We start from the raw sequence: 26,837 nt of genomic DNA, 5'->3' as shown, positions 1-26,837 counted from the left end.
ATGATAAGTAAATTCATAGAATAAATTGCAGGGATTTAATTTCCTTACCAGAAGGATTATTGTCTCACATATAGTTCCCGATAGATTTTGCTGACTGCACAGTACAGGCGGTCATATTAAGCGTCATCTTATATTGTGCGTCGTCAGCTTCTACTCTTAATTAATCGTGTCCACTGATCTCATCAGCCAGCCAGCTACACACGTAGCTGAGAGACTGATCTCTCTTCCCGCTTAGCCTTCCTGCATGCTTTATATCATGCTCTCACCAACTCAGTGGTATAATATAAATATACATATGTGTATGTGTATCAGTATATATATATATATATATATATATATATATATATATATTATTTATACATGATTATTTATACATGATTATTTCTCAAATTGTTAACCTCAGTATCGAGCAAGCTACCGTACCCTTATCTTTAAAGAAAGGTTTGATCCGTCCTTTGCTGAAAAAACCTTCATTGGATAAGGAATCATTGACAAGTTATCGTCCTGTATGCAATCTTTCATTTTTGTTCAAGATTTTAGAGAGAGTTGTGTTTTCGAGACTCTCAGACTATATGCTGGAACATGGTCTATTCGATCCTTTACAGTCGGCTTATCGTCCTCACCATAGTGTGGAGACCCTTTTGATAAATGTTTCTAGTTATATTTTAAGGGAAATGGATTCCGGATCCGTCACAGCAATGGTTTTGTTGGATCTGTCTTCGGCCTTCGACACTGTAGATCACAGAATTCTTGTCAATACACTTAGAAGTTTGGGTATCCAGGGACAAGCTCTCGAATGGTTTAAATCATACCTATCACACCATTCACAGTCTGTTCTTTTGAATGGTGTCACATCGTCTTCAAAGCCATTAGGCTGTGGTGTACCTCAAGGCTCTGTTGGCGGGCCCACCCTTTTTTCTATCTATTTGATCGGTCTGCGGAAAATATTTCAAAGGCATTCTGTTCGGTATCATCTATATGCAGACGACATACAAGTTTTTGTATCTTTTCCACCACATCAAATCCAAGCATCTCATGCACTGCGCTGTCTAGAAAATTGCATCATTGATATTGATGCTTGGATGAGGTCTAACTCATTGTTTCTAAACCACAGCAAGTGTGAATTTATCCTTTTTGGTTCTAAATCTCACTTGAATAAGTTGGATATTAATTGTATTTCGATTGTAGGTAATGATATTCCTCTGTCAAAGTCATGTCGCAATCTGGGTGTTACGTTTGACTCTCACATGGCTATGTCCGATCAAATCACCAACATTTCTAAATCAGTCCGTTATCAATTGCGCAATATTGGTTTTATTCGCAAGTATTTGACTCGCTCTGCCACGGAAAAACTTGTTCATGCACTTATTTCTTCACGCCTTGATTTTGGTAATGGTTTGTTTTTCAATCTACCAAACTCGCAAATTGCCCAATTACAAAAGCTACAAAATGCCGCTGCACGTATTGTTTCTTTGTCAAGTAAACGCAGTCATATCACACCTATCCTGAAGAGTCTTCATTGGTTGCCTGTACAGGAGCGTATTCGGTTTAAGATACTTCTTTTGGTTTATCATGTTATTGAGGGAACAGCTCCTGATTACAATGTTTGTTTGTTTCGTCAATACCAACCTTCACGAACTCTTCGATCCTCAACTTCAGGTCTCTTACATATTCCGTTTTCTAGGAAATCTTGGGGGGAACGTGCTTTCGCTCACGCTGGACCAACACTGTGGAATTCACTTCCTCGTGAGCTGAAAGACTCAAGCTCTATAACATCTTTCAGGAGTAATTTAAAATCCTATCTGTTTAGTAGTACATTTTGAAGACCAGTGTCTTTTGAAGACAGACTTTCATGTCTTTTTTTTTCTGCTTCTTCATCTTCTTCTATTACTGTGATGTACTTGTATTTTCAATCTGTTTGCTTTGATGTACCTATTGTAAAGCGCCTTGAGCATTTAATCAAAGTGGAGAACGGCGCTATAGAAATTGTATGTATTATTATTATTATTATATATATATAATATATATTTATATATAGTGGGATATCACATGATCACTCTCATCCCGCCATAGACAGCCACAAGACAACCCGAGAAACACACACACGTCTGCTTAGCAGGTAACTACATAATTAAGTTTAGTTATGATATGTGTCTAATATTTCTAATTGTTGTATATGCTTTGATGTACTATACGTGGACCGATCATTATATATCTACTTACAGTTATACATTGTTGAATATTTTGCAATTGCTAAATATGTTGCCAAGTATGCTCTGAAGCTGTTAACTCATGATGAAATTGTAATTATGTTCATTACTCCATAATAAGATCTGTTATGCTCAAAACATCTATTTCATTTCGTATAAACAGACAATAAAGTGTGGATGAAGCAGCACACATCAAAGGTCCTACATACACCTGGTTTGTTCGCGATCGGTTCTCCTGGTTCTGTCGAAAATGTGATCTACGCAATCACAATAGCCTGCCACAATTTCTACATACAAGTATTCAATTCAATTCAATTCAATTCAACTTTATTTCCACATAATCATTAAAAGGATACAAAGGATACATAAAATGTGATATAATGAACATCAATTGGAATATGCAAACTAAAAGAACAATACACATAAGATACCATATTCACCAAAAAGGTGTTTCAGCAAACACAAAGTGAATTACAAGGAAAGGAAATAACAACATGATGGATGATTTGTGGAGGGATCATGAGAAGTTTTTATGGAGATTCCATAAAACTTATAAGTAAGATCCCCAAAGAGTACCGAAATAGAAGAGAGTATTACAGTGTGTGTGTGTGTGTGTGTGTGTGTGTGTGTGTATGGGGGGGGGGGGGGTATCTAGATGTCATTTAACCGGATACACTCTACACTTAAAAAAAAATCAAACAAATCAAAATATCATTGCAAATACAGAAAGCTCTACAGATTCTATGAAATTTTTGTCAACAGGTTCTTTTTCAATTTTCTTTTAAATGAATTCAACGTTAAACAATCTTTTATACTACTTGGTAAATCATTCCACAGTTTTGGTCCTTGATAAGTTATAAATGAATGTGAAAATTTAGTTCGTCCATACGGAACTCGAATATGAAATTTTGATCTTGTATTATAATTATGAATATCAATATTCTTTACAAATAATGAACTAAATAACTCTGGTAATAATTCTTTGCTACATAAAAACATAAATATGGCAAGATTATACTCATAGAGTTGATAAATTGGTAAAATATTCAATCTAATAAACAATGGTCTAGAATGAGACAGAAATGATGACTTTGTTATTACTCTAACGGCTCTTTTTTGCAGCTTATGTAATCGCTCTAAAAGATACTTATTGCACTTACCCCGAAGTATAATACAGTAATTAAGATGAGGGAGTACCAATGTATTATACAGTAACAATAATATATTTTGAGGTAGACAATCTCTTAACTTGACCATGATACCAACATTTCTCGACACCTTGCATGCTAAGAATTTGAGCAACATGACTTTTCCATTTCATTTCTTCATCAAGAAAAATTCCCAAGAACTTTACAGACCTCACGTGTTCTATCTTTGTATCATTAATATATAAATCTCTGTTAACATTAACTGAATTACTATTATAAAATTTCACAAAATGTGTTTTAGTGACATTCAAAACTAATTTATTTACAGAAAACCAATCATAAACTTTGGCCAATTCATTGTTCATCAAATCTTCAGCTTGATTAATATCTTCTATGCTTCAAAAATATGTTGGTATCATCAGCAAACATCAAAAATTACAATATAGATGAGGCAGCAGGCAGATTATTTATATAAATCAGAAATAAAATAGGGCCCAAAATTGAACCTTGCGGAACACCGCAAGATATTGTTTGCATTTGTGAAGAATATGAATTATAGACAGTAAATTGTTGTCTGTTTTCTAAATAACTTTTTATCAGCTGTAATGGTGACCCCCTTATACCATAAAAATAAAACTTACACAACAAAATTTCATGATCAATACTGTCAAGTGCCTTTTTAAGCTCTAAAAATGCCCCCAATAAAGATTCTTTCTGTTCTAAGGCAAGATTTAAATTACATAAAAAATCACAAGCTGCTAAAAGAGTAGAGTGTTTTTCTCTAAAACCGAATTGCTTCTTAAACAGAACATCATTTTTATCTAAAAATTGCAATAATCGCACATTTATACATTTTTCAAAAATTTTAGCAAAACACGTTAATAGTGAAATTAGACGATAGTTGGTAGAATCATCTTTTGCACCACTTTTATATACAGGAATAACTTTTGATATCTTGCCTGCATCAGGAAAAACCCCTTTTTCAAAGCAATAATTAATCAAAATACTCAAAGGTTTACATAAAACATGAATTACTCTTTTAATAACTTTAATATCTGTAAAATCATAACCAGGAGATTTACCATTTTTGAAACTTAGTACAATATCAATAATCTCCTTTTCTGTTACTGGCTTCTGAAAAAGTGACCTAATATAAAAATGAACCTCTGAGGTAAGAATGAACAGATAAATCAGTATTTGCAAAACTATGTGATAAATTTTTACCTATATCCACAAAATTTGATTACATTTTTCAGCAATTTCCTCTTGACTACAATCATATCAGAGTCATCTTTGAATTCAACATCTTCAGATACCGTAGCTTTTTTCTTAGCGAGTATGTTGTTAATTAATTTTATACAACGTCCAAGTAGATCCTTGTAATTTGATTGGAGGATTGTTGGTGACGTGATATTAGATAAGTACTCCATTCAACGCGCCGTGCAATTTTGGTTCTATTTTTGCGTGCAACTTGGTTCGATTTTTTCGTTCTATTCCACGGTTCGAGAAATTGTACGGTACTGAATGTACTGTGTGTTGCATATTGAGGATCGCATGCAGCTAGCGCAGGTACGTGTGCGGTACATGCATGCGCGTACGTAGGCCTACGTAGTGTTCGTGTACGTGTATGAGCGCTAGTATAGCTGTGACCTGTATCTACACTGATTGCACAAGCCAGAAAGAGAATCGCAGTGGATCCACATGTAAGTATGGCTATATTTTTCATACATATATAGACTTCTAGGCCTACTTAGACCAAAAAGATCTACTTGGACGTTGTATAAATCAAATAGTGTATGGTCTTTACTCGTGCAATGGAACGAGATTTCGCACTCGGTGAAAGATGAGGCACACTTTTCAACTCGGCTTCGCCTCGTTGAATAGAGCGCCTCTATCTTTCACCTCGTGCGAAATCTCGTACCATTGCACTCGTGACCATTCACTATTTGTATATTAATGTTCCAGTACTATTTCCTTTCATATTCAAAAACTTTTGAGTATAAAATCTTTTCTTAGTATTTCTAACAGCATTTGTATACTTGTTCTTGTAAGTCACATAAACTTTTTTTTTTGCGATATTCAGTTGGATTATTTACAAATTTCCTGTATAATACATTCTTCTTTCGATACATTTTTGTAAGATTTTCATCAAACTATTCATTTTTATTTTTCTTAAGGCAAACTTTCTTATATGGAAAACACTGATTGTATATGTTCAAAACAATATCAACACACATATCATACAGAACATTTGGATCAATACATGTAGAAGATATCTTATCAGCATCAGATAAAATTTTAAAATCAGCTTTATCTATTTTCTCCAAGAATAAACACACGTCTTCATTTATGATACGTTTATTCATATAACTTGATTTCCTCTGCAATACAAACGAATAATTTAGAAAACAAAATATAGGAAAATGTCACCGACAATAGAACCAGATGATACATTACATACGCTATTCACAAAAATATTATCAATCAAACTTTTGGAAGTTTCTGTAATTCTTCTCGAACTTTTAATCAGAGGTTCATACGAATATGATACTAATATTTCTAGAAATCCATTCGCAATATTACCACTATCAACTTTATTTAAATCAACATTAAAATCACCAAGTATAACACAATATTTTCCCTCTTTATCAATAATATTCAGAGACTCTCCTAATTTTTCATTAAATTTTAATACAGATTGGTTAGGAGGCCGATAACAAACCCCTACAAACAAACTTTTATTTGGTTTTGGTATTTCAATAAAAAGCGATTCACATACATTTCCAAATATACTTAAATCTTGTCTGTGATGACACTATATTCAGTACAACATATATTTAGCGAAAAGAGTAAAGTCTATATTTTTGCCTTTAATATAACAGGTCCCTATATTGAAGTATGTGTCAGCGCAGTGTGTTTGTGTTGGAATCCAGGGTACATTTCGGGGACCGGCCAAATACTGAGGGAATTAGCTAAATCCACAATATTTTTGTATACTTCTTGGTGAAAAAATGTTGTTACCATGGTAACGCATTGTCAACAATGGAAGAATAAATTTGCACATAAGACTTATCTCCCAGGTACCTTTAGTCTGGTCACACGTGCCAAATTAGGAGTAAATTGCTCAAAAGATGAAAAAGTAGTTCGATGCACAATTTTTATAAAAATCTGTCATTACCATGGCAACGCATTTGATAGTGTCGTAAAAGATGTCTTTCCCATCTACGCCTGATAGCGGTCGCAAATACCAAAATTGGGGTCAATTGCAAAAAAACAAAAACCCCAACAAACTTATCTTTTGGTCTTCAAACATATAAGTGACTTATATGTTTGAGCGGTCGCAAATGCCAAATTGGGGTCAATTGCACAAAAAATAATTATCTTTTCGTCCTCAAATACAACCGGTCCCTACTTTGGAGTGTGTATCAGCGCAGTTTGTTTGTGTTGGGATCCAGGGTACAATTCAAGGACCGGCTACTCTTTTCAGATAATCAAAGTCATTTTGTGTCTAAAAAAGCACAAAACACTATATTCAGTACAACATATTAGTGAAAAGAGTTAAAGTCTATATTTTTGTCCTTAAATATAAACGTTCCCTAGATTGAAGTGTGTGTCAGCGCTGTGTTTTTGTGTTGGAATCCAGGGTACTTTTCGGGGACCGGCCATATACTGAGGGAATTAGCTTAATCCACAATATGTTTGTATATTTCTTAGTGAAAAAAATGTTGTTACCATGGTAACACATTGTCAACAATTGAAGAATAAATTTGCATGTAAGAGTTATCTTCATGGTACCTTTGGTCCGGTCACATGCCAAATTAGGAGGAAAATGCTCAAAAGATGAAAAAGTAATTCGATGTACAATTTTTATGAAAAGCTGCCGTTACCATGGCAATGCATTTGATAGTGTCGTAAAAGGTGTCTTTGCCATCTACCTCTGATAGCGCTCGGAAATGCCAAATTTGGGGCCAACTGCAAAAAAAAAAAAAGAAAAAAAAAAGAAAAAAAAAGATCTTTGGTAGTCAGATATAACCGGTCCTTACTTTTTAGTGCGTATTAGCGCAGAGTGTTTGTGTTGGGATCAAGGGTACAATTCGGGGACCGGCCACTCTTTTCCGATAATAAAAGTCATTTTGTGTCTAAAAAAGGACAAAATACTATATTCAGTACAACATACTAGCGAAAAGGGTTAAAGTCTATATTTTGGTACTGAATTATAACCGGTCCCTATATTGAAATGTGTATCAGCGCAGTGTGTTTGTGTTGGGATCCAGGGTACAATTCAGGGACCGGCTACTCTTTTCAGATAATCAAAGTCATTTTGTGTCTAAAAAAGCACAAAATACTATATTCAGTACAACATATTAGCAAAAAGAGTTAAAGTCTACATTTTTGTCCTTTAATATAACCGGTCCCTAGATTGAAGTGTGTGTCAGCGCAGTGTGTTTGTGTTAATAAATAATAATAATATATCATTTCATAAAGCGCAAAACCTATAGACATCTATTCTTCTGCGCTGCAAAAGCTTCTGAAGTGCTTGATAATAACGAACAGTTAAATGAAAAGATGTGTTTTGAGTCGTGATTTAAAGATTGCTACTGTTGGGGATTTCCGGACTTCTAATGGTAGATCATTCCAGAGTTTGGGAGCTGCACAGGCAAATGCTCTGTCTCCCAATGTTACTTTTGTTTTACATGTTGGAATCTGTAAAAGAAGAGTGTCCTTAGAACTGCGCAAATTATGAGTATGTCGATGAGATTTAAACACTAATAATTCAGATATGTAACTGGGGGCTTGACCGATAAGTGACTTATACACAATCAACAAGATCTTGAACAATATTCGTTTACGAATCGGAAGCCAGTGTAAATTTTTCAGAAGAGGAGTAATCCTTGAAAACCTAGGTTTGTTACAAATAAGCCTTGCACAGGAATTTTGGACTCGCTGCAGGCGCCCAACTTGAGAATCAGACAGTCCATATAATAACCCATTACAATAATCCAATTTACTAACAATACATGCTTGGACAATCATTTTCATACTGTTCTCATCAAAATATTTTCTGATACGTCTAAGGTTATATATATGGTATGATGATTTACACACATTTGTGATGTGTGCTTCCATGTTCAGATGCGTGTCAAAACACACTCCAAGATTCCTAACAATGGAAGATGACTTTATGACAGAACTTCCAACCGATATTCCATCAAAAGAAAGTTTAGATATTTGCTTGGATGTGCCAACCAATAACAGTTCAGTCTTACTGTCATTCAGCATGAGTTTGTTTAGCAGCATCCATTCACGTATATAATTGACACATATTTCCATGTGAGTGATGCTTTGCTGCTGAGCAAGTGCGTCAGGTGTGAACGACAAATACATCTGTGTGTCATCTGCGTAGCAGTGACAGGATACACCAGGAAACTTATCATACACATTTTTGATCAGATTGCTTGTGTACAAAGTAAAGAACAGAGGGCCCAGCCGAGACCCTTGTGGGACTCCAGAGGGCACTGGGAAAAAATCAGAAACAGTACCATCAATAACGATCTGTTGATATCTATCTGCTAAGTATGACTTAATCCATTTCAGAACAACACCATCAATGCCAAAGCAAGCATTCAGTGATTCCACTAAGCGAGAATGATCTATGGTGTCGAAAGCACTGCTCAGATCTAGTAAAAGCAATATTTCGGGGACCGGCCAAATACTGAGGGAATTAGCTAAATCCCCAATATTTTTGTATACTTCTAAAGTGAAAAAAAAAAATGTTGTTACCATGGTAACACATTGTCAACAATTGAAGAATAAATTTGCACGTAAGAGTGCCAAAATAGGAGTAAATTGCTCAAAATGTGACAAAGTAATTCGATGCACAATTTTTATAAAAATCTACCGTTACCATAGAGTCGTAAAAGGTGTACCTCTGATAGCGGTCACAAATGCCAGATTGGGGTCAAAAATTATCTTTTGGTCCTCAAATACAACCGGTCCCTACTATGGAATGTGTATCAGCCCAGTGTACAAATTGTGTTGGGATCCAGGGTACAATTCTGGGACCGGCCAGTCATTGCAGATAATCAAAGTCACTTCGTGTCTTAGAAAAGCACAAAATACTATATTCAGTACAACATATTAGCAAAAAGAGTTAAAGTCTATATTTTTGCCTTTACTGTAATTGGGCCCCGTTGCTAGAAACTTTGCGTTTAAACGCAACTTGCAACTGATTGTCACTGGCCAATCAAAATCATTGTTGCATGCATGTCTTCTTAATAGGGCAGACCCTGAGCCAATCAGAATGGTTGTTTCAAAATTAGCAATTATTTGCAATTGATTGCAACTTTCATGCAACGGGGCCCTGGTCCCTAGATTGAAGTGTGTGTCAGCGCTGTGTGTTTGTGTTGGGAACCAGGGTGACTTTTGGGGGACCGGCCAAATACTGAGGGAATTAGCTAAATCCAGAATATTTTTGTATACTTCTTAGTGATAAAATGTTGTTACCATGGTAACACATTGTCAACAATAGAAGAATAAATTTGCACGTAAGATTTATCTCCATGGTACCTTTGGTCCGGTCACACGTGCCAAATTAGGAGTAAATTGCTCAAAAGATGAAAAAGTAGTTCGATGCACAATTGTTATAAAAATCTACCGTTAACATGGCAAGACATTTTATAGTGTCGTAAAAGGTGTCTTTAACATCTACCTCTGATAGCGGTCGCAAATGCCAAATTGAGGTCAATTGTACAAAAAAAAAAAAAATTATCTTTTGGTCCTCAAATACAACCGGTCCCTACTTTGGAGTGTGTATCAGCCCAGTGTGTTTCAGTTGGGATCCAGGGTACAATTCGGGGACCGGCCAGTCATTGCAGATAATCAAAGTCACTTCGTGTCTTAGAAAAGCACAAAATATTATATTCAGTACAACATATTAGCAAAAAGAGTTAAAGTCTATATTTTTGCCTTTAATGTAATTGGTCCCTAGATTGAAGTGTGTGACAGCGCTGTGTTTTTGTGTTGGAATCCAGGGTACTTTTCGGGGACCGGCCATATACTGAGGGAATTAGCTAAACCCACAATTTTTTTGTATACTTCTTAGTGATAAAATGTTGTTACCATGGTAACACATTGTCAATACTATAGAATAAATTTGCACGTAAGAGTTATCTCCATGGTACCTTCACTCTAAAAAGACCCGAGTCAGAACTGACCCGGAACTGGGTCCGTTGAGGTCATACACCGTTCCGGGTCAGAAATGACTTGGAATTTGGTCATGAAGACCCCGAATGGGGTCATCCTTACCCGATTCATGACTCTGAATGGGTCATATTTGACCACATTCCTTGTCATTTCTGACCGGGAACGGTGTATGACCCCAACGGACCCAGTTCCGGGTCAGTTCTGACTCGGATGTTTTAAGAGTGTTTGGTCCGGTCACACGTGTCAAATTAGGAGTAAATTGCTCAAAAGATGAAAAAGTAATTCGATGCACAATTTTTATAAATATTGAATCTACCGTTACCATGGCAACGCATTTGATAGTTTCGTAAAAGGTGTCTTTAACATCTACCTCGGATAGCGGTCGGAAATGCCAAGGGTCAATTGTGCCAAAAAAAAAAAAATTATCTTTTGGTCCTCAAATACAACCGGTCCCTACTTTGGAGTGTGTATCAGCCCAGTGTGTTTGTGTTGGGATCCAGGGTACAATTCGGGGACCGGCCAGTCATTGCAGATAATCAAAGTCACTTCGTGTCTTAGAAAAGCACAAAATACTATATTCAGTACAACATATTAGCAAAACGAGTTAAAGTCTATATTTTTGCCTTTTAATGTAATTGGTCCTTAGATTGAAGTGTGTGTCAGCGCTGTGCGTTTGTGTTGGGATCCAGGGTACTTTTCGGGGACCGGCCAAATACTGAGCGAGTTAGCTAACTCCACAATATTTTTGTATACTTCTAAGTGAAAAAAATGTTGTTACCATGGAAACACATTGTCAACAATTGAAGAATAAATTTGCACGTAAGACTTATCTCCCAGGTACCTTTAGTCCGGTAACTCGTGGCAAATTAGGAGTAAATTGCTCAAAAGATGAAAAAGTAGTCCGATGCACAATTTTTATAAAAATCTGCCGTTGTGTGTGTGTGTGTTTTTTTTTTTTTTTTTAATGTTTGTCGTTTTGTCAACAGCCCACAAACTCGCTGCACGGATTTTGATTCAGAGCCTGCTAATATTGCAACTTCTTCCTAGTTGACAAGCTGTCTGTCTCGACGGAAGAATTTCATGAATTTGAATAAGCTGTCTGTTATTTTACTTCCGGATACAAGAGACAACCTTTATCAGTTGTATATATCTTCGAGCAAATTACCTGCTGTTCAGCTGTCCTTGTTGCTGCGCACAATGTATGTTAAATAGCTATGTCGCTGCAGCCCGTTGCTTTTGTGAAAAGCCCCACCTCGCTCTATACACCGTGACGGACAACTTCGCAGTACCTGGTATTCCATCTTCTTACAACTCGTCTGCTGTTTTGTTGTTGTTGCTGCTGTTGCTTTGTGCAAAGCCCCACCTCGCTCTACACCGTGATGGACAACCAATTGTATTCCATCTCCAACAACTTACTTGCTGTTTTGTTGTTGTTGCTGTTGTTGTTGTTTTGTGAAGAGCCCCACCTCGCTCTACACCATGATGGACAACCTCGTAGTATTCCATCTCCATAATTACAACTTACTCGTTGTTATGTTATCACTATCGGTTTGTGAAGAAACCACACCTCGCTCTTCAATGCGATGGACATCCTTTCAGTATTCCATCTCGTTTGCACTAAACTGCTTTGTTGTTGTTTCTGTGAAGAGCCCCATCTCCTTACAACTTACATGTTGTTTTGTTGTTGTTGTTTCTACTGTTTCTTTTGTTAAGAGCCCCATCTCGCTCTACAGGTGGACACATCTTAGTATTCCATCTCCTTTTTACCTGCCTCGTTTTGTTGTTGTTGCTGTTGTTGCTCTGCAATGAACCCTGCCTTGTTCTACACGTTGATGGACGACCTCCTGGTATTCTATCTCCTTAATACTCACCTGTCGTTTTTGTTGTTGTTGTTGTTGTTGCTGCTGCTACTGTTATTGTTGTTTTGTGAAAAGCCCCACCTCGCTCGACACTGTGATGGACAACCTCTTACTATTCCATCTCCCAATAACTTGCCTCGTTTTGTTGTTGTTGTTGTGTTGTGAAGAGCCCCACCTCGCTCTACACTGTGATGGGATCAGGTTCCACCTCCGTTCCCCATAATATGCACTGAATGTCAGAGTGTATGACTGCTGGGTGTGCATAGGCCTGAAAGGGCACACATGAAATACTTGACAACTTGAGATGACATTATCACTGGATTTAAATCCATCATTACCTTCGTATGAAAGCTTTGGAAGGTTCCATACATTGCCGGGAACGCGCATCTTTTATTGTTACGTTATAGTTGTTTTTGTTTTATGTATATTCTCAATTGCTCTGTGATACTGGGATGTTGGCTTTTGCATCAATGAACAAACGTAAGCAATGTGTAGCTAATTGAAACAACACAATTATATACCATGATTATTCTTTTATCACTTCAACAAGAGAATCTTCATTTCGATTGGTCACATAGTTAAGTGGTTGTCTTTCCATTTTTATGGGCTATTCATGCCAATGAACCATTCATTTCTCATGGTCTGTGCATCTTTTTTTTTTATAATTCGCTTGTAGTTGCACCGTCATTTTTGTGACATAGCTATGTATGCTTATGGAAGAAAGATAATAATAGGAATATGTACAGACATACTTACCTCGGCACCAAAGTCCGAAAAGATAAACTTCTCTGCATGAACATGATGAAAGACCTGGTTAGTGGTAACTAGCAAAATCCATGGACGCTAATGGTAATTACGCCTGTAGCGGACTAATACAACTATAAAATGGAATTAAACATATTTAGAATGTCATTTTGTTCCCTTGTTGTCTATGTCATAGTGTTTAAACATTGTTTCCACAAAATAAAAATCATAGTAATTCCGGCATCTGCAAGCAATATTTGCTATTTGTTTTTGTTCTTGGTATCTTTTTTTAAACCATATTGATAGGCCTACTACTCAATCAAGTTGGATTTCACTTTGCTCGCTCCTGGTTACTGCGATATCATGAGCCAAAATGCATATCAAAGGAGGTTTTAATCATCCTAAGGACGGAACGAAGAGAAGTTATGAGATCTTTTCGGACTCTGGTGCCTCTCATCTATATCATCCTTTCCAGCTCGTGGACGACATCTCTCACAGCGGGCCGAGAAGCTCGGCAGACATTTCGGCAGAGCGCACCGATGAGCATCAATCTCCCGTCGCCTGCAGCTCGCCCCATCATGTTCATCAGGCGACCCACCTGATAGACATCGCTGAGGACGTCGGTCGCCTGGTCTTGAATGGCGACCTCAGGAGCGATATGCTGATACAACTCCCCTCGAAGGTATCGTGCCTTTTCCTCGGAGGTAAAATAGTAAGGGGAGGAAGACGACTGACGGGAGACCATGCCTAGATCGATGACTCTGGCCCGCCAACGACCTGGAGTCGAAGAAAAGACATAAATGAAAGGAAAATGATGGAAGATTCCTAGGAGGGCCGGGAAGGAAAGGGGGGGGGGGGGAAGACAAGTATTGATGGGTTGCTAGAAATGCAGTTGAAAGGATGGATGAATGGCGGAAGCTAATTGCGTTTAGACGACAACACGATACTATCGTATGAGACTGCAAAAACAAATTTTCCTAATCGAATGAATGCCGTGAATATCAATATATAACCTCACATTTGCATTCTAGTTCCGGGAATTATTTTCAGCAATCTAAAGACTTGGCTACCCTTTGGAGTGTTCAACTGTCCGTTCAACTGTGCCACTATAGATGAATTCAAATCATATTTCTTTGTCCTCTTCTCGAAGGCTATAAGGAAGAGAGGGTGTTTAACTTGTATATTTGGTCTGAGGAAAATCTTACCTGAAGAGGACTTGTCTAACAAGACATTGTCCTCTTTTAAGTCATTCATCAGATATCCTCTCTGATGAATGAGCTCAAGACCTCGGCAGATGTCCAAGGCCAGACGGAGCCAGTTGGAGCGGGTGATGGCAGGGACCGCGCCCCGGATGGCCTCGTGGAGAGTCACGGTCTCTCCCGTCATCGCGTCACCTGGTAACAGTTTGATACATGCTGCCAGTGGTTTAGACTATTCACCGTTTTATCTGTCTTTCATTCAGCGTCAGTATTATGACTTCTTTATGTGTGGAAAGATATTAATCCGTAGAATATATGCTAACAATTAGCGCTTTGTATCCTGCGGAAAAGGCGCTCTAAATATGCTATTATTATTATTATCATTATTATTATCATTATCATTAACACTTCATAACATAGCATATAGATCTATGTGATTTTGAAAAACAAATAATTCGCTGTGATTAGATATGCTCTGGTGATGTACCAACACGCGAAGACTGCCTGTAATACTCATGAATGATGGTAGAAGAATACAACATGTACATTGTATGTATATATTTAAAAGGATATATATCTTTTTTTCAGTCGAGACGCTTTTATATCTGATGATTAATATCGTGAACAATGTGACAGTCTTTTTGCAAGTATTGATTTGTAAATATTCATCATGACTCAACTTCAGGGAAAAGCTTGCATTTCCTGCACTATGTAACTTACCGATGAACTCCATCGCAAGGCCGACACAACCGGTGCCGATCTCAAGACATCCAAGATACGTCGGGAAGCACTCCTCCCTGCCAAACAAGTCCAGCAGGGCTGCCTCCTCTTGGATCTCAGCTACCTAAAATTTGAAACGAGTTAAAAATAGATGGATAACGTAAATGATGATATTCTCATCTAACCTTATCCCCTTGTCTTTGGTTCATCGTTTGAGCAGTTTTCATTCTTAATTTTATCATTGTTACAATCAAATGGCTTCATATATTGCTTGCTCTTTAAAGTATTATATTAAATATTAAAACCGCCTCCAAAAAAAAAAAAACCAAAAAAATCTGTCCAAAGATTATTGCGCTGCAAGATGAAAATAAAAATTGAGATGAGAAATGTTACCTTCTTGGTCATCTGCTGGACGCAGGAGGGCAGCGTGAACGTCTTGATGGCAATCGGTTGGTTGTTGACACGATGACGGCAAAGGTACACCGTGCCGTATGACCCCTTACCCAGGACAATGGATCCTCTGGAGGGGTCAAAGGTCTTCAGGTCTGAGATGGTCCACACGTAAGAGCTGCAGGATGACGATGCAGCAGCACCACGGGGGCTTGGAGCTCTCACCGCGGTGCTGCTTTGGGCGGCAGCCACAATAGTCGCACCCACCGGAGATGGAGTGATGGTAGGTCTGCCAAAGAGAAATATACAAACGATCCTGGAGTTTTACAAGATATTTAAGACTTCTCTTTAAGAGTCAATTGAACCCTAACTGATCATTCAAACATAATGTTCGTAAACTAAGTACAGTGTAAGTGATCATTACATTATTAGTGCCAGTGGTTATCGTTCTTACCGAGGAGGGGGGCTTGCCGATGTCTTGCGGGAAGATGGTGGTTTGGATGTGTGGGGCGTATGTCTGCAAGAAGAGAGAGAGAGAGAGAAAAAGTCTTGACGTTTACTGTCATCGATCAGCATCATCATAATTACCATCATCAACACGAGTGAATCAAGCTTCAATCTTTTCCTCATCCGGCATGTTTTATGCGACCTTTCTTCTTTCCCATTCGTAAGATAGATACCTGAAGTATCAATAGGCATACAATGGACATGTTAAACAATGTTTCAGAGAAGTTATTGATATTGTAAAGATGAAATGTGTTGCATTAAGAAAATGAAGGAAGAGCCCCAATAAAATCATTAAATTAAAAGCGCATTCTTACACAAGGGATGGGGAGTTTGAGACAGGAGAGGTGCTCGGTGCTGGATGACCAGCAATACCGACTGAACCGTGTAAGGTTGGGCGTGAAGGGGTGTTGGGAGGTGCCGAGGCTGCGGCCTGATTTGGTGTACTGTTATTAAAGAGAATATCAAGGAAGAAGTTGTGAGGGAGATTATAGCCAACACTATCCAGCCGTGGAATTTGCAAGGAACCGTTGAGAACTTAAAATCGTGTAATTTCTTGCCTTTACTGAAGAGCATTTTGAGCTGAAAGAGACCATGAAGAATTTTTTATTTGCACCTTCTGCATCTTTTGGAGTTGATTGCAATCATAACACACCATGTTAGTAGCATGTGAAAAAGTGAGTAAAATTGTTCACATCTGCAGACTTGGGTTTTGGCACTAAATTCCTTGTCAACGCATTAAAGCTAAAGACGAAATAATGAAAGACTCTCACCATCCAGGCAGACTAGGAGAGGGAGAAAGACCCGAGGAGGCAGTGACGACACCCTGATGATCCTGGTAGGCGAAAAAAAGAAAGAAATATTTCGTCTTTGTTTTCACTTTTCTCTGAACATCATTCCATTTTTTTTTTTTTTTTTTTGCTTGCTCTTTTTATTTCGGATTATCATGCGACAGAGATCAGACATTATTAACTATCTTTACAGTAGTTTGATATTGTTTGATTGATTAGATACAGGTGGTGGTTTAAAGAGGCTCATCAAAACAGCAATCAACCCACTTTGTTTATTCATCGTGTTCGTCGGTTTGTTTTCTCAATGCATACTACACTCACCTGAAGATGGCTCCCTGTAGGATCTTTCTTACGTTTGGCCAAAGCCAGCTCCATCTTCAAGGCCTGAATCTCTGATGCCGCGTCAAGATATTTGTTCTTGAATATTCTTGTCTTCTCTTCGGCCTGCTTCTCTCTCCCTTTAGCGATGGTAGCCTCCTCTTCAGCTCGCCTCGCTCGCTCCTCGGCCTGCTTCTCTCTCCCTTTGGCAATGGTAGCCTCCTCTTCAGCCTGTCTCGCTCGCTCCTCGGCCTGCTTCTCTCTCCCTTTAGGCCCAAAACCACTATTTCGGCGCAATTGGTCAAAAATCGTGTCGCTTATGTTCCTACTCACCTAGGAGAGATAAAAAGCTCCTTCAAAATGCCCCTGTGATTTTGTGTGATGCCAAGGGACATATAAACAAAAACTGAAATCATTTCGAAGGCGAAATTATACCACTAAGCCATTGGTGGAGGGTTAAGTTCGGCCAACAGGCTTAAAAGTTCATGTCGCCAACGATGATTTTTAATGTTTTCTCAACTTTGTGGGAAAATATGAGCATAAAGAGGAAGCTTACTCACGGTTTCAGAAAAGTGGCTTAAGGTTCTATGAAAACCTAACACAACTTTTTAAACTAACCATTCTTTATCAACAAAATAACTGATGGAAATGTGTCGCCAGATCCGCTGAAACATACGTTACCATCTTTGTACTGCCAATTTGGTTATGCTATTACAGTGAGTACTACACAATTGTATTGTTTTTCTGACCAAAAGGGGTGTAAGTTTATGTTAAAAGATATTTCATCACTCAGCTTCAAAAGACATGCGACTGCTAATCTCGCAAATATAGATTTTAAAAAAGGTAGATTTAAGAGAAGTAACATACGTTACCATCCTTGTAAAAAGTATGAAGGTGCATGGCTCTGAATGATTGTTCTAGAGCTGAGACTAATGGAGTGGATTGTCGTCATACCCATGGGTGGCAAAAGATTCATTATTATGTTGCTAACTTATACGATTTAATCCACAAGTGTAACATACGTGATGTAACTTACGTTACCACCAAATGACAGAAAGCTTAATTACACCATTAATTACCACCTAAATGTACATTTCTCGAATCTGTGCCGTCGATTTGAGGTCATGGGATAGCTCAGCAACTTCTTTCAATGGCATCTTGAGCATTGGCAGCGCGCAAAATACCTTTACATGATGTGTTAAAAAACTGAGTAAGTATTTGATTGTTGGAAATGTGTTGTTGTTTTTCATAGAATCATGCTTTACTTCTGTTTATTGTGTGTTTATTAAGACAGTAGTTTCCACCGTAAAACCCAGTTATTACTTTGCTGTACAGGTTTATTCTTTTGAAATAAATCACTCAATTTATTACGTAACGTATGTTTCAAATTTTGGTAACGTAAGTTTCAAGATGTTGTCATGTTGATAACAGACAATCCACAGAAAAGCCCATTTAATTTGAGACAATTTAATTGTTGCAGTTATGATGTTGATGAGTTTCTCCGTCAAAACATATCAAATTCATTTACAGCTGTATGTTCTTGTTTGTTAGGAGGATGCAGTAAAAGGGGACATAATCATAGTATCTTTGGGAAAAAAATCGTTTGGTGGGCGTTGATGTTCAACTTGGCTTTAATGATGTCATATTCCAGGTAAAAACAATGAATTTAACATTGTTTTAAGAAAATTCAATGAATAGCTAATAAACTTAGGGATTACGCAGATCTCTACTTCAAAACTATTGGATCAGGTCCTTGCATTAATATAGTAACGTAAGTTTCTAGTTTTGGTAACGTAAGTTTCATCAATTCATGTCATTGAAAAAGGATATTTTAGAGAATGTGCATGGATAAAAATAACATTTAATTGTTCTAAAACTATATTTGAAGGAATTCCGTAGGGAAATAAGTCTTTTCAATTTTATTTATCTTCGGTTATCATAAATCAATATGGTGACTTACTACTACCTGACTATTTTTAACGGAGAAAATTAACTCAAATTTATGTCGTTATATCGTTGATGATCTCAAAGTGAAGAAAAACACACTTTGAATGAAGAAAAGGTAACAAAAATACATGTGCATTAAAGAAATGTAATTTTAACTATTACTGAGTATACCATCATAGATCAGGCCTACAAGATAATAATAATGCTAATAATAATTATTATAGTGATGTATGTTTCAGTAAGATATATGTTTAAGACATCAACATTTTTTGTTCTTCCTTCTCGTTGAAGTTAATGCAGTTGCAATGGGGAAGAGCAGTGCTGAGATTAAAACCCCATATATAAGGAACGTATATAAGCTGCAATCAGATTGGCGAAAAATCATATCACTAAGCAAAGATTCAAGAAAAAAAAAAAACATGTACCCGTTGCGTAGTTGATAAAAAAAAAAGAAGAATCAAAGTCACGCATCTTTTTTTTTTTTTATTTACCCTACCAGGGTAACTATAGGGGGGGGGGGGGGTTCGAGGTCCCCCGCCCTTTTGCCAGCAGTCAAAATATAAACAAAAGGAAATAAAAAGAAAAAATGAATCGCGGAATCCTCCTCCCCAGTTTGAAATAAACAAATAAAAAACATGAAATTGGGCTTGTACTGGCAGCATAGAATTAAGCTGAGGCCTTTCTTTATATTTCTTCAATTTTCTTTTCTTTCTTCTTTTTTTTCTTGCTTGTCAGTCGATGAAACCCGGTAAAAGAAATGAAACAAAAGAAAAAATGGCACGGGAGCTTTTATTTTTCTCCCTGTCAGGTGATTAAAACTGGAAGTAGTCGACTTTTTCTAACTCTGACCCCATCCCCCACCCCATGAAAATCCTACTTACGGGCCTGCCTGTAATCATTATTAGTACCTTTGTTGTGCATGTATAGCAACTTGTCCTTTCACTTTTCTTTTGAAAGATTCAAAAACATTTTTTTCCATGCAGGAGACAATTTCCAGATACGGCAAGAATTATTAATGCAAGACTTGTTATTCTTGTTATCCTTGTGGATTATACTGTCTTATGCATACATAACAAGGACAATCGAGTACATCATTTCTCTAATGACAATTTCATTCATCCTACCCAGTATTGTGCCAATGCAACTATGTAATTTGACGTTATTTCATCGACCTCATTTGCCATAGTCAACTTAGTAAAGTGGTCATTTAATTAATTAACAAAGAACATTTCTTGGTTCCTTCTGTCCCTATCTCTTGTTTACCGAGTTCAGAAATTTCAAATACAAGCAATACGGCGTTATTGTTCATTATGAAGCACTTTAATAGAGTAACCATCTCGTTTCTGCCGTTTCTTGTTTCATACAAGTGTTAAAAATTTTGTGAATACTATTGTATTACAACTGCTATTTTCAAATTGTTCCTGCATAGAATAACTGTTGCGACAGCAAAGTTATGGAGTCTGTAAAGTTATGGATTCGAAACATATCTTTCAACAGCATGAAGTGACAGCTGAAGATAACAAGTTACAAGACATCAATATGAAGATAACACGTTACAAGACGTCAAGCATACGGAAACTTCCATTATGATAAAATTGAAGTGAAACCTACGTTACCCACCACTCGTTTTATATTACACGTACATCATGACAATATTTTCGTCCGTGAAGGCACGTGAAAGCATGTTCCCAACTCTTATCATTTCAGTGCCATAAATTCATAGGTATGAAGCCAATTGTCTTCAAAATGTCAACAGTAACGGATTAATGTTGTACTCCAGAGTTTATACGCGGACATGTTATAAAGTCTTACAGTTTTACAACTATTTCAATTGTAATTTTTGAGAATTGTATCACCATGATATTGCGACATCTTGTTATAATATACGTTCACTTAGAGTTGACGAGAAATTGATGTAAGAATATATACCAAAACCAAAAAGAAAAAGTATCAAAATCAGTTGCACATGTAGTAGTATCATCTTTGAAACTTACGTTACATTAACGTGAAACATACGTTACGTGGAATCTGACGAATATATTTTTGCGCACATAGATTCACATGTTTCATCGATGATACTCAAGAACTGGCTTGCAATTTGGGACTGATAAATGTTGAAAATATTTTCTGAAGAAAGTCTGACATCAAATTATCGAGAAAACAAATGAACATTACATGAAATAAGATTTAACACAATAGGACATGCTGTGTTCAGTATAGCATACAGGTCATTTGCCATCCTTCCCATCTGCAGGCAGCATTTACAAACATGGCAGCCGATGGTATACTTCACATCTGACGCATAATTATCTTAATCATAGACTGTAGTCACCAATCTTAAAGCATTTGAAATAGAATGACATTGGTAACGTATGTTACATGATGAAATCTACGCCCTATGAAAGAAATTATCACACCACAAAAATAAAGCAAGATTGTGTGTTCATATTTTTCAACTACAAACTTAAATATTTGTGTCATGGATTGGTATAAGAATGAAACCTATTTTAAAAACTTTAATTTTCGCGTTTTGCGATTGTCCAATTGTGCCGAAATAGTGGTTTTGGGCCTTTAGCGATGGTAGCCTTCTCTTCAGCTCGTCTCGCTCGCTCCTCGGCAACTTTCAAGCTCTCCTCCATAGCTGTTGCCCGCTCCTCGGCAATCCTTGCTCTCTCCTTGGCACGACAAGCACGATCTTCAGCCTGTCGTGCCCTTTCTTCTTCCCGGCTTACTCGAATCTCGGCAAGCCGAGACTTCTCCTGGGCGTGAGCCATCTGCTGGAGGGAGTGGCTCGCCATTCCTCCCACGAGACTTGCCGTATGCTTTGCCCGCATCGTCTTCTTTTCAGCTTGATGTAATTTGCTGACTAAAGCCTGTCATAATTGGGGAGATAAGACAAAGTTATTGGCAGTGAATACTCGTACTTTTATAACTTTTGATTAATGATAGGCTATTGGCGATATAGGTCTAAATACCTATACGAGAAACAAATTTTTCTTGAGTCACTCGTTCTCTTACAAGGTTATTGGAAAAAGTTGTGAGTGCGTGTGTGTTCTGATCTCAATGTAACGGAATTAAGCAGAAATAAATCAAATCAAATCAAATCAAATCAAATGGGCATTACTGTAGTATTTTTGAAATCTAATCGGTTATGATTAGGCCTACATTTTGGTATCATGATTGGCAAAAGTTTGAGTCTCCTCTTAGTTTTTTTTTCTGTTGTATTTCATGCTGTCATCGCTTCTGACCCTTTCAATTTACAATTTTACACGCTTGATGCTTGTTAATGCTAAGTGACACCATTCATTTAAATTCACAAAGAAGGAAAATAATATATGACGTCAAACGTACTCCAATCTGTTCCTTCATCTGCTTGTTCTTGGTGGAATCCTGCAGCCATTGCAGAAGCAGGTTCCCTGTCAGATACAATGGCGGCACTGGAGCTTGGCGGCGGGCTGTCTCCGCCAGCTAGATAATGACATTCGAAGATGAGATGTAACAACTCATTTTTCGGTTGGAACTTAGCAATACGTCACAATATTCACACTTATTGCAAACGTCCGATTAAAGTGAAGTGATAAATTTACACTATGAAGTCTTGTTCGCTTACTTGCCACTAATGTCAGTTTAATCTAGCAATCTGCATTTATCATGTATATGGCCGTCTTAGTCCTTTGCGTGTTGTTCTAACCACAGTTCTCAATTAACAGCTTGAGTACCTTTATCGGACCATGATTATTATTCTGGCTTTGTTGTACATCCTTAAAAAAGCGTCAAAACATTTCGATTGTTACCCGGGTATAAACTTAACATTTTATGTTGATGAAGTGTGATATGTTAATGTTTGTTAATGTTCCTTAGGGACAACATGTGCGGGCCCACATGCCTATGGGCAATAGTAAATTATGCCTTTACTTTTGTGTGCCTTGACCCACAATGTTTCACAATCTATTTCTCTTTCGTTTTGTGTTACATGTACGACCGCAGTATAAGGCCTACGCCCCACGGTCTCTCCCTTTGTAAAGTTCGATCTGTTTTTGCTTCATGTTTGTAATGTTTCATCCAATTTTCTACTTCTTTACGAATAGATCATAGTTTTAGATGATGAAAATGATGATAGGCCTACTACTACTACTACTACTACTACTACTACTACTACTACTACTAATTCGAGGGCATGTATTAGCTTCAGCCGATGCCAACTCGGGTTCCATAAACAAAGTTGCGCCTCCAAACCTCTCGATCTAACATGACTGTCCTTAGGTCATTAATGCTATTAAGGCCTGCGTCCTAGGCCTTGATGATAGGCCTAGTAAAAAAAAGAAGATAATGATAATGTAGTTATTATTATTATTATTGTTGTTGTTATTATCATCATCATTAGGTCTATTTGTCACAGTTAGGCAAGGGGTTGCTCTTGCTTACATCTGCCGGGCTGTACGCGGGTGACGCTGCGCCAGCCCTGACCCACGGTTCACATCGTGCCCTCCGCTGTAACTCCCATGGCACGGGGACATGAATTTGGGACACGGAAAACATCTCCATTTATCCTCTGTCAGACTAGATCTCAGTATCTACATAAACAAGATTAAAAGAACGGGAAAATTTATTGTATCTTGGGTTAGTGATTTGAATGTGGGGTCACAGCTGTGTCCGTTGTGTGTAATTTGGCGTAATCTAAACTTGCAATGCATGACCTTCAGCTGACTTTGAGGCTATTTATTCTGAGCAGAAAGAATTAACATTAGACAAGTTTATAAATCATGAAACACGTTGAACAAATTCACTTGAAACACACTCATAAAGAAGAGTGTTGATACTAGTTTTATCACTGACCTTGACAAACTACGATTGATTGTCTCTCTGAGCGCAATAAAGTTCGAAAGTATCGGGGAAATCTCCGTGATAAAACACTGAACCGATCGAACGAAATCAGCACACAGAAATGTTGAATTCTTTGTTTACCGACCGTTCGCGTTACTAAGAGTACCCTTGGCCTTGCACATGTTGTCAAGTCAACGCGCATACAGGCGCGCGTAGGGCTAGGTAACGCGCATAAACGCAACAAAGGGGAGGGCCTTAGGGCGCCCAGCCCAGTTGCGTCTGCGCCAAAGAGATTTTTCTCCTCTCGGGGAAAAGCTCTTTGGTCTGCGCGGAGTTCATTCCCAAAAAAAAAGGGGGGGGGGGGGACATACCAGCGAAAAGGCTTGGTTGCCAATACTACCCAGTAGACGCGCGAGAAAAAAAAGTGATTCCATCTTTAACTTAAGATTTTTTGAAAGTCGTGTTTTTTTAGGGTTTATTTAGGATCTTATCACAGGGATTGTCAATTGGCAATATAGCTACAATTATATAGCTTACTTATAAATCGGCCAAACTTCGGACATGCTGTTATCATGCCACATGCACATTACAGAAATATGCTTGTGGTAATGATATAATCCATGTATATCATTCAAAGTTGTTCTGACAACCAGAAAGCTTCCCTGAAACTTGCCCCCGCTGACTTAGCTAAATTTAAGTGCTGCTTTCGCGATGGATTTCATCACATTCATCACGCCATTTATTCACTGTATAAGCCCTATGATGCTGTGATTAAAAAAAAAAACAACAACAACTTTGCCCTGAGAATTTAAACTTGATGGGCAGAGGCGATTACAAAATAATGGGCCTATACTGTTCACTGTGGAGCGCATCCCCGAAGAGAGTAGTACTTTTGGAGGCACAGTAGAGGCCCATAGTTTAGACCACGCAGAAACTCGAAATTAGGCAGAGCATTATTTGTTTTATAGTTGGGATTTAAAAAAAAAAATCAACGGAAGAAGGGGAAAAGGAGGCCAGAAGTCGTAACGTGGTGGATGCGATGTTGTGGAGGGACAGTAGGAAGCAGGGCGCGATGTAAGAATTGTTTTTTGATACATTATCGACACGACACATCGTGTATCGCACTATTTATTCGCGTTGCTTTGTTACATTTTCACAAAGCATAAGCGGATCTGTTGGCGCCCCCCCCCCCCCCCTTTGGAGTTCCTGGACCCGCCCCTGCAGAGTGACCGTAAGAAGCTGCGCGCGATGTACATGTCAGAATGGCTTTGTGATGTCACAACTGCGTTGTGCCATTACTTCACAAGGTGCACTATTTGGAAAATGTCGTGAACAGTGACGTCATTTTCCAAATCAATAGGCCTGCACCATTCAGTGTCAAAGAGACCAACATTCTGAAAGTGTTGAAAACAGAGCCTACATGTAATAGCGTGAAGCTCTTTCAGCCATTTTGATCCATAATAGGCCTTTATTATACAAATGTTTTGACTTGAGCTGATCAAAGCAATATGCAGAGGTGACTCCAAAATAGCACTATTTACTGAGGGGTGAAGCCCCGAGGTGAATAGTACTTGTGGAAGCACCGAGGTCCATAATAGGCCTACATAGTTTTTGCCAGAAACTCGAAATTAGACAGAGTATATTTTGTGTATATTTGGGATATAAAATCTAAACAAAAGAAGGGGAAATGTGAGGGGAAAACCCTGTGGTGGATGCGAAACTGTGGAGGGATCCAACAGTGACCATATCAAAGAGGTTGTATTACTAGTATAAAAGAACCTCTCTGCGTCTCTGTGTGCGCGCGCGCGCGCGCGCGTGTGTGTGTGTGTGTGTGTGTGTCTGTCTGTGTCTGATTGGGAAATTGTTACATTTCACAGAGTGACGGCCGTAGGAAGTATGCAGAGCGCGATGTCAGAATAGCTATGTGATGACACGATTACTTTGTTAAGAAATTGAGTTTATTGCTAATTTCACAGTGATCATCCGTCACGAAGCAGCGCGCGATGTAAGAATTGCGTTGTGATGTCATAATTGCTTTGTCAGATATTGTTGCATTTCACAGAGTGGCCCAACGAAGTAGCGCGCAATGTTAGAATTACTTTGATTATGTTGTCAGAATTGCTTTGTGATGTCACAATCGCTTTGTAACAAAACAATTGTGACATTGCCCATTGTTCGTACAATCACTGTGTGAAATGTAACACTTTTTAAACAAAACAATATTGCAACATCACTAAGCAGTTCTGACACCGTGCACTGCTTCTTAGGGTCAGTGTAGGGTCCCTTTACAACATTGCATTCACCACACGACGTCCCTCCTTGTATATCTTCCCATTTTCCCTTCTTTTGTTTCAAGTTTTGACCCAAAATATAAAACATATATACTTTGCCTAATTTTGAGTATCTGTTAAAGCTATAGGCCTCAGTACATCCAGAAGAACCATTTACTGAGGGACTGCGCCCCTCAGTAAATAGTTCTTTTGGAGTCACCTCTGCCCATAGTTTGACCAGAAACTCTCAAGGCAAAATATATTTGTATAATATGTATAATAACGAGAAGCTCTTTTAGCCAATCGTTCCATTTGTTTAGATTAAAAATTAAATGTTTGTATTAATCATTTCCTCTGTCAGGTTCTGTTTCCAAAGAGTGAAGATATTGCACACAAAGGGATTTTTTTTTCTATATTGTGACCGATGATGATTTTCTTTTTGGTTATTTATTGCAGTAATACCAAATTTATTTGCTTTCTTTTGTACTATATGAAAGGAAGTGAAGAGATATCTGTGAAAAAATGCCCCTTGTCAAAAGTAAACTCTCTGCCCCTGAAAAATTGCTGTAGGCCCCTCATAATTTTGAAGTTTAGGCTAAATGTGAAGCTGTGAGGGTGCTAACAATGGGGAAGGGTGGATGAGATGGCCATCCAAACAATTATTGCAAATAATAACCTACCTCCATTGCCTCAATACACACAAACATTGT

General features: G+C 37.9%; 2 protein-coding genes and 1 long non-coding RNA gene across 3 annotated transcripts; all 3 read right to left on the bottom strand.

Annotated features, from left to right (window-relative positions):
• Positions 1-13,386: 13,386 nt before the first annotated feature.
• Positions 13,387-15,511, bottom strand: LOC140233086 (G protein-coupled receptor kinase 2-like). The gene is made up of 4 exons (XM_072313199.1): positions 15,477-15,511; positions 15,084-15,207; positions 14,370-14,558; positions 13,387-13,941 (listed from the first exon to the last, which is right to left on the bottom strand). Exons 1-4 carry the CDS (start codon positions 15,486-15,488, stop codon positions 13,622-13,624), a joined length of 645 nt encoding a protein of 214 aa, XP_072169300.1. The 5' UTR covers positions 15,489-15,511; the 3' UTR covers positions 13,387-13,621.
• Positions 15,512-15,626: 115 nt separating this feature from the next.
• Positions 15,627-17,546, bottom strand: LOC140233088 (uncharacterized). The gene is made up of 4 exons (XR_011901527.1): positions 17,090-17,546; positions 16,751-16,812; positions 15,928-15,990; positions 15,627-15,762 (listed from the first exon to the last, which is right to left on the bottom strand). It is a non-coding gene; the product is annotated as an uncharacterized lncRNA (long non-coding RNA).
• A 2,311-nt stretch (positions 17,547-19,857) lies between these two features.
• Positions 19,858-23,968, bottom strand: LOC140233087 (uncharacterized). Its single transcript, XM_072313200.1, has 4 exons — positions 23,870-23,968; positions 23,459-23,607; positions 22,385-22,501; positions 19,858-21,906 (listed from the first exon to the last, which is right to left on the bottom strand). The coding sequence occupies exons 2-4, from the start codon at positions 23,576-23,578 to the stop codon at positions 21,550-21,552; spliced, it is 594 nt and encodes a 197-aa protein (XP_072169301.1). The 5' UTR covers positions 23,579-23,607; positions 23,870-23,968; the 3' UTR covers positions 19,858-21,549.
• Positions 23,969-26,837: the final 2,869 nt, after the last annotated feature.

This window comes from Diadema setosum, chromosome 9, assembly GCF_964275005.1.
Source record: "Diadema setosum chromosome 9, eeDiaSeto1, whole genome shotgun sequence".
Taxonomy (NCBI): domain Eukaryota; kingdom Metazoa; phylum Echinodermata; class Echinoidea; order Diadematoida; family Diadematidae; genus Diadema; species Diadema setosum.
Note: the sequence above shows the minus strand (reverse complement) of the source record. Positions and strands in the feature narration are given on the sequence as shown.

What these genes read in the sequence shown, in the direction of transcription:
- LOC140233087 (XM_072313200.1), bottom strand. Translation starts at nt 23,578, where the DNA reads ATGGAGATGTTTTCCGTGTCCCAAATTCATGTCCCCGTGCCATGGGAG. An exon ending in CCGCGTACAGCCCGGCAGAT is followed by an intron (nt 22,502 to 23,458) that starts GTAAGCAAGAGC and finishes GTCATTATCTAG; the next exon opens with CTGGCGGAGACAGCCCGCCG. An exon ending in AGATGAAGGAACAGATTGGA is followed by an intron (nt 21,907 to 22,384) that starts GTACGTTTGACG and finishes CAATTATGACAG; the next exon opens with GCTTTAGTCAGCAAATTACA.
- LOC140233086 (XM_072313199.1), bottom strand. An exon ending in CCTTGCGATGGAGTTCATCG is followed by an intron (nt 14,559 to 15,083) that starts GTAAGTTACATA and finishes AACTGTTACCAG; the next exon opens with GTGACGCGATGACGGGAGAG. An exon ending in GTTAGACAAGTCCTCTTCAG is followed by an intron (nt 13,942 to 14,369) that starts GTAAGATTTTCC and finishes CTTCGACTCCAG; the next exon opens with GTCGTTGGCGGGCCAGAGTC.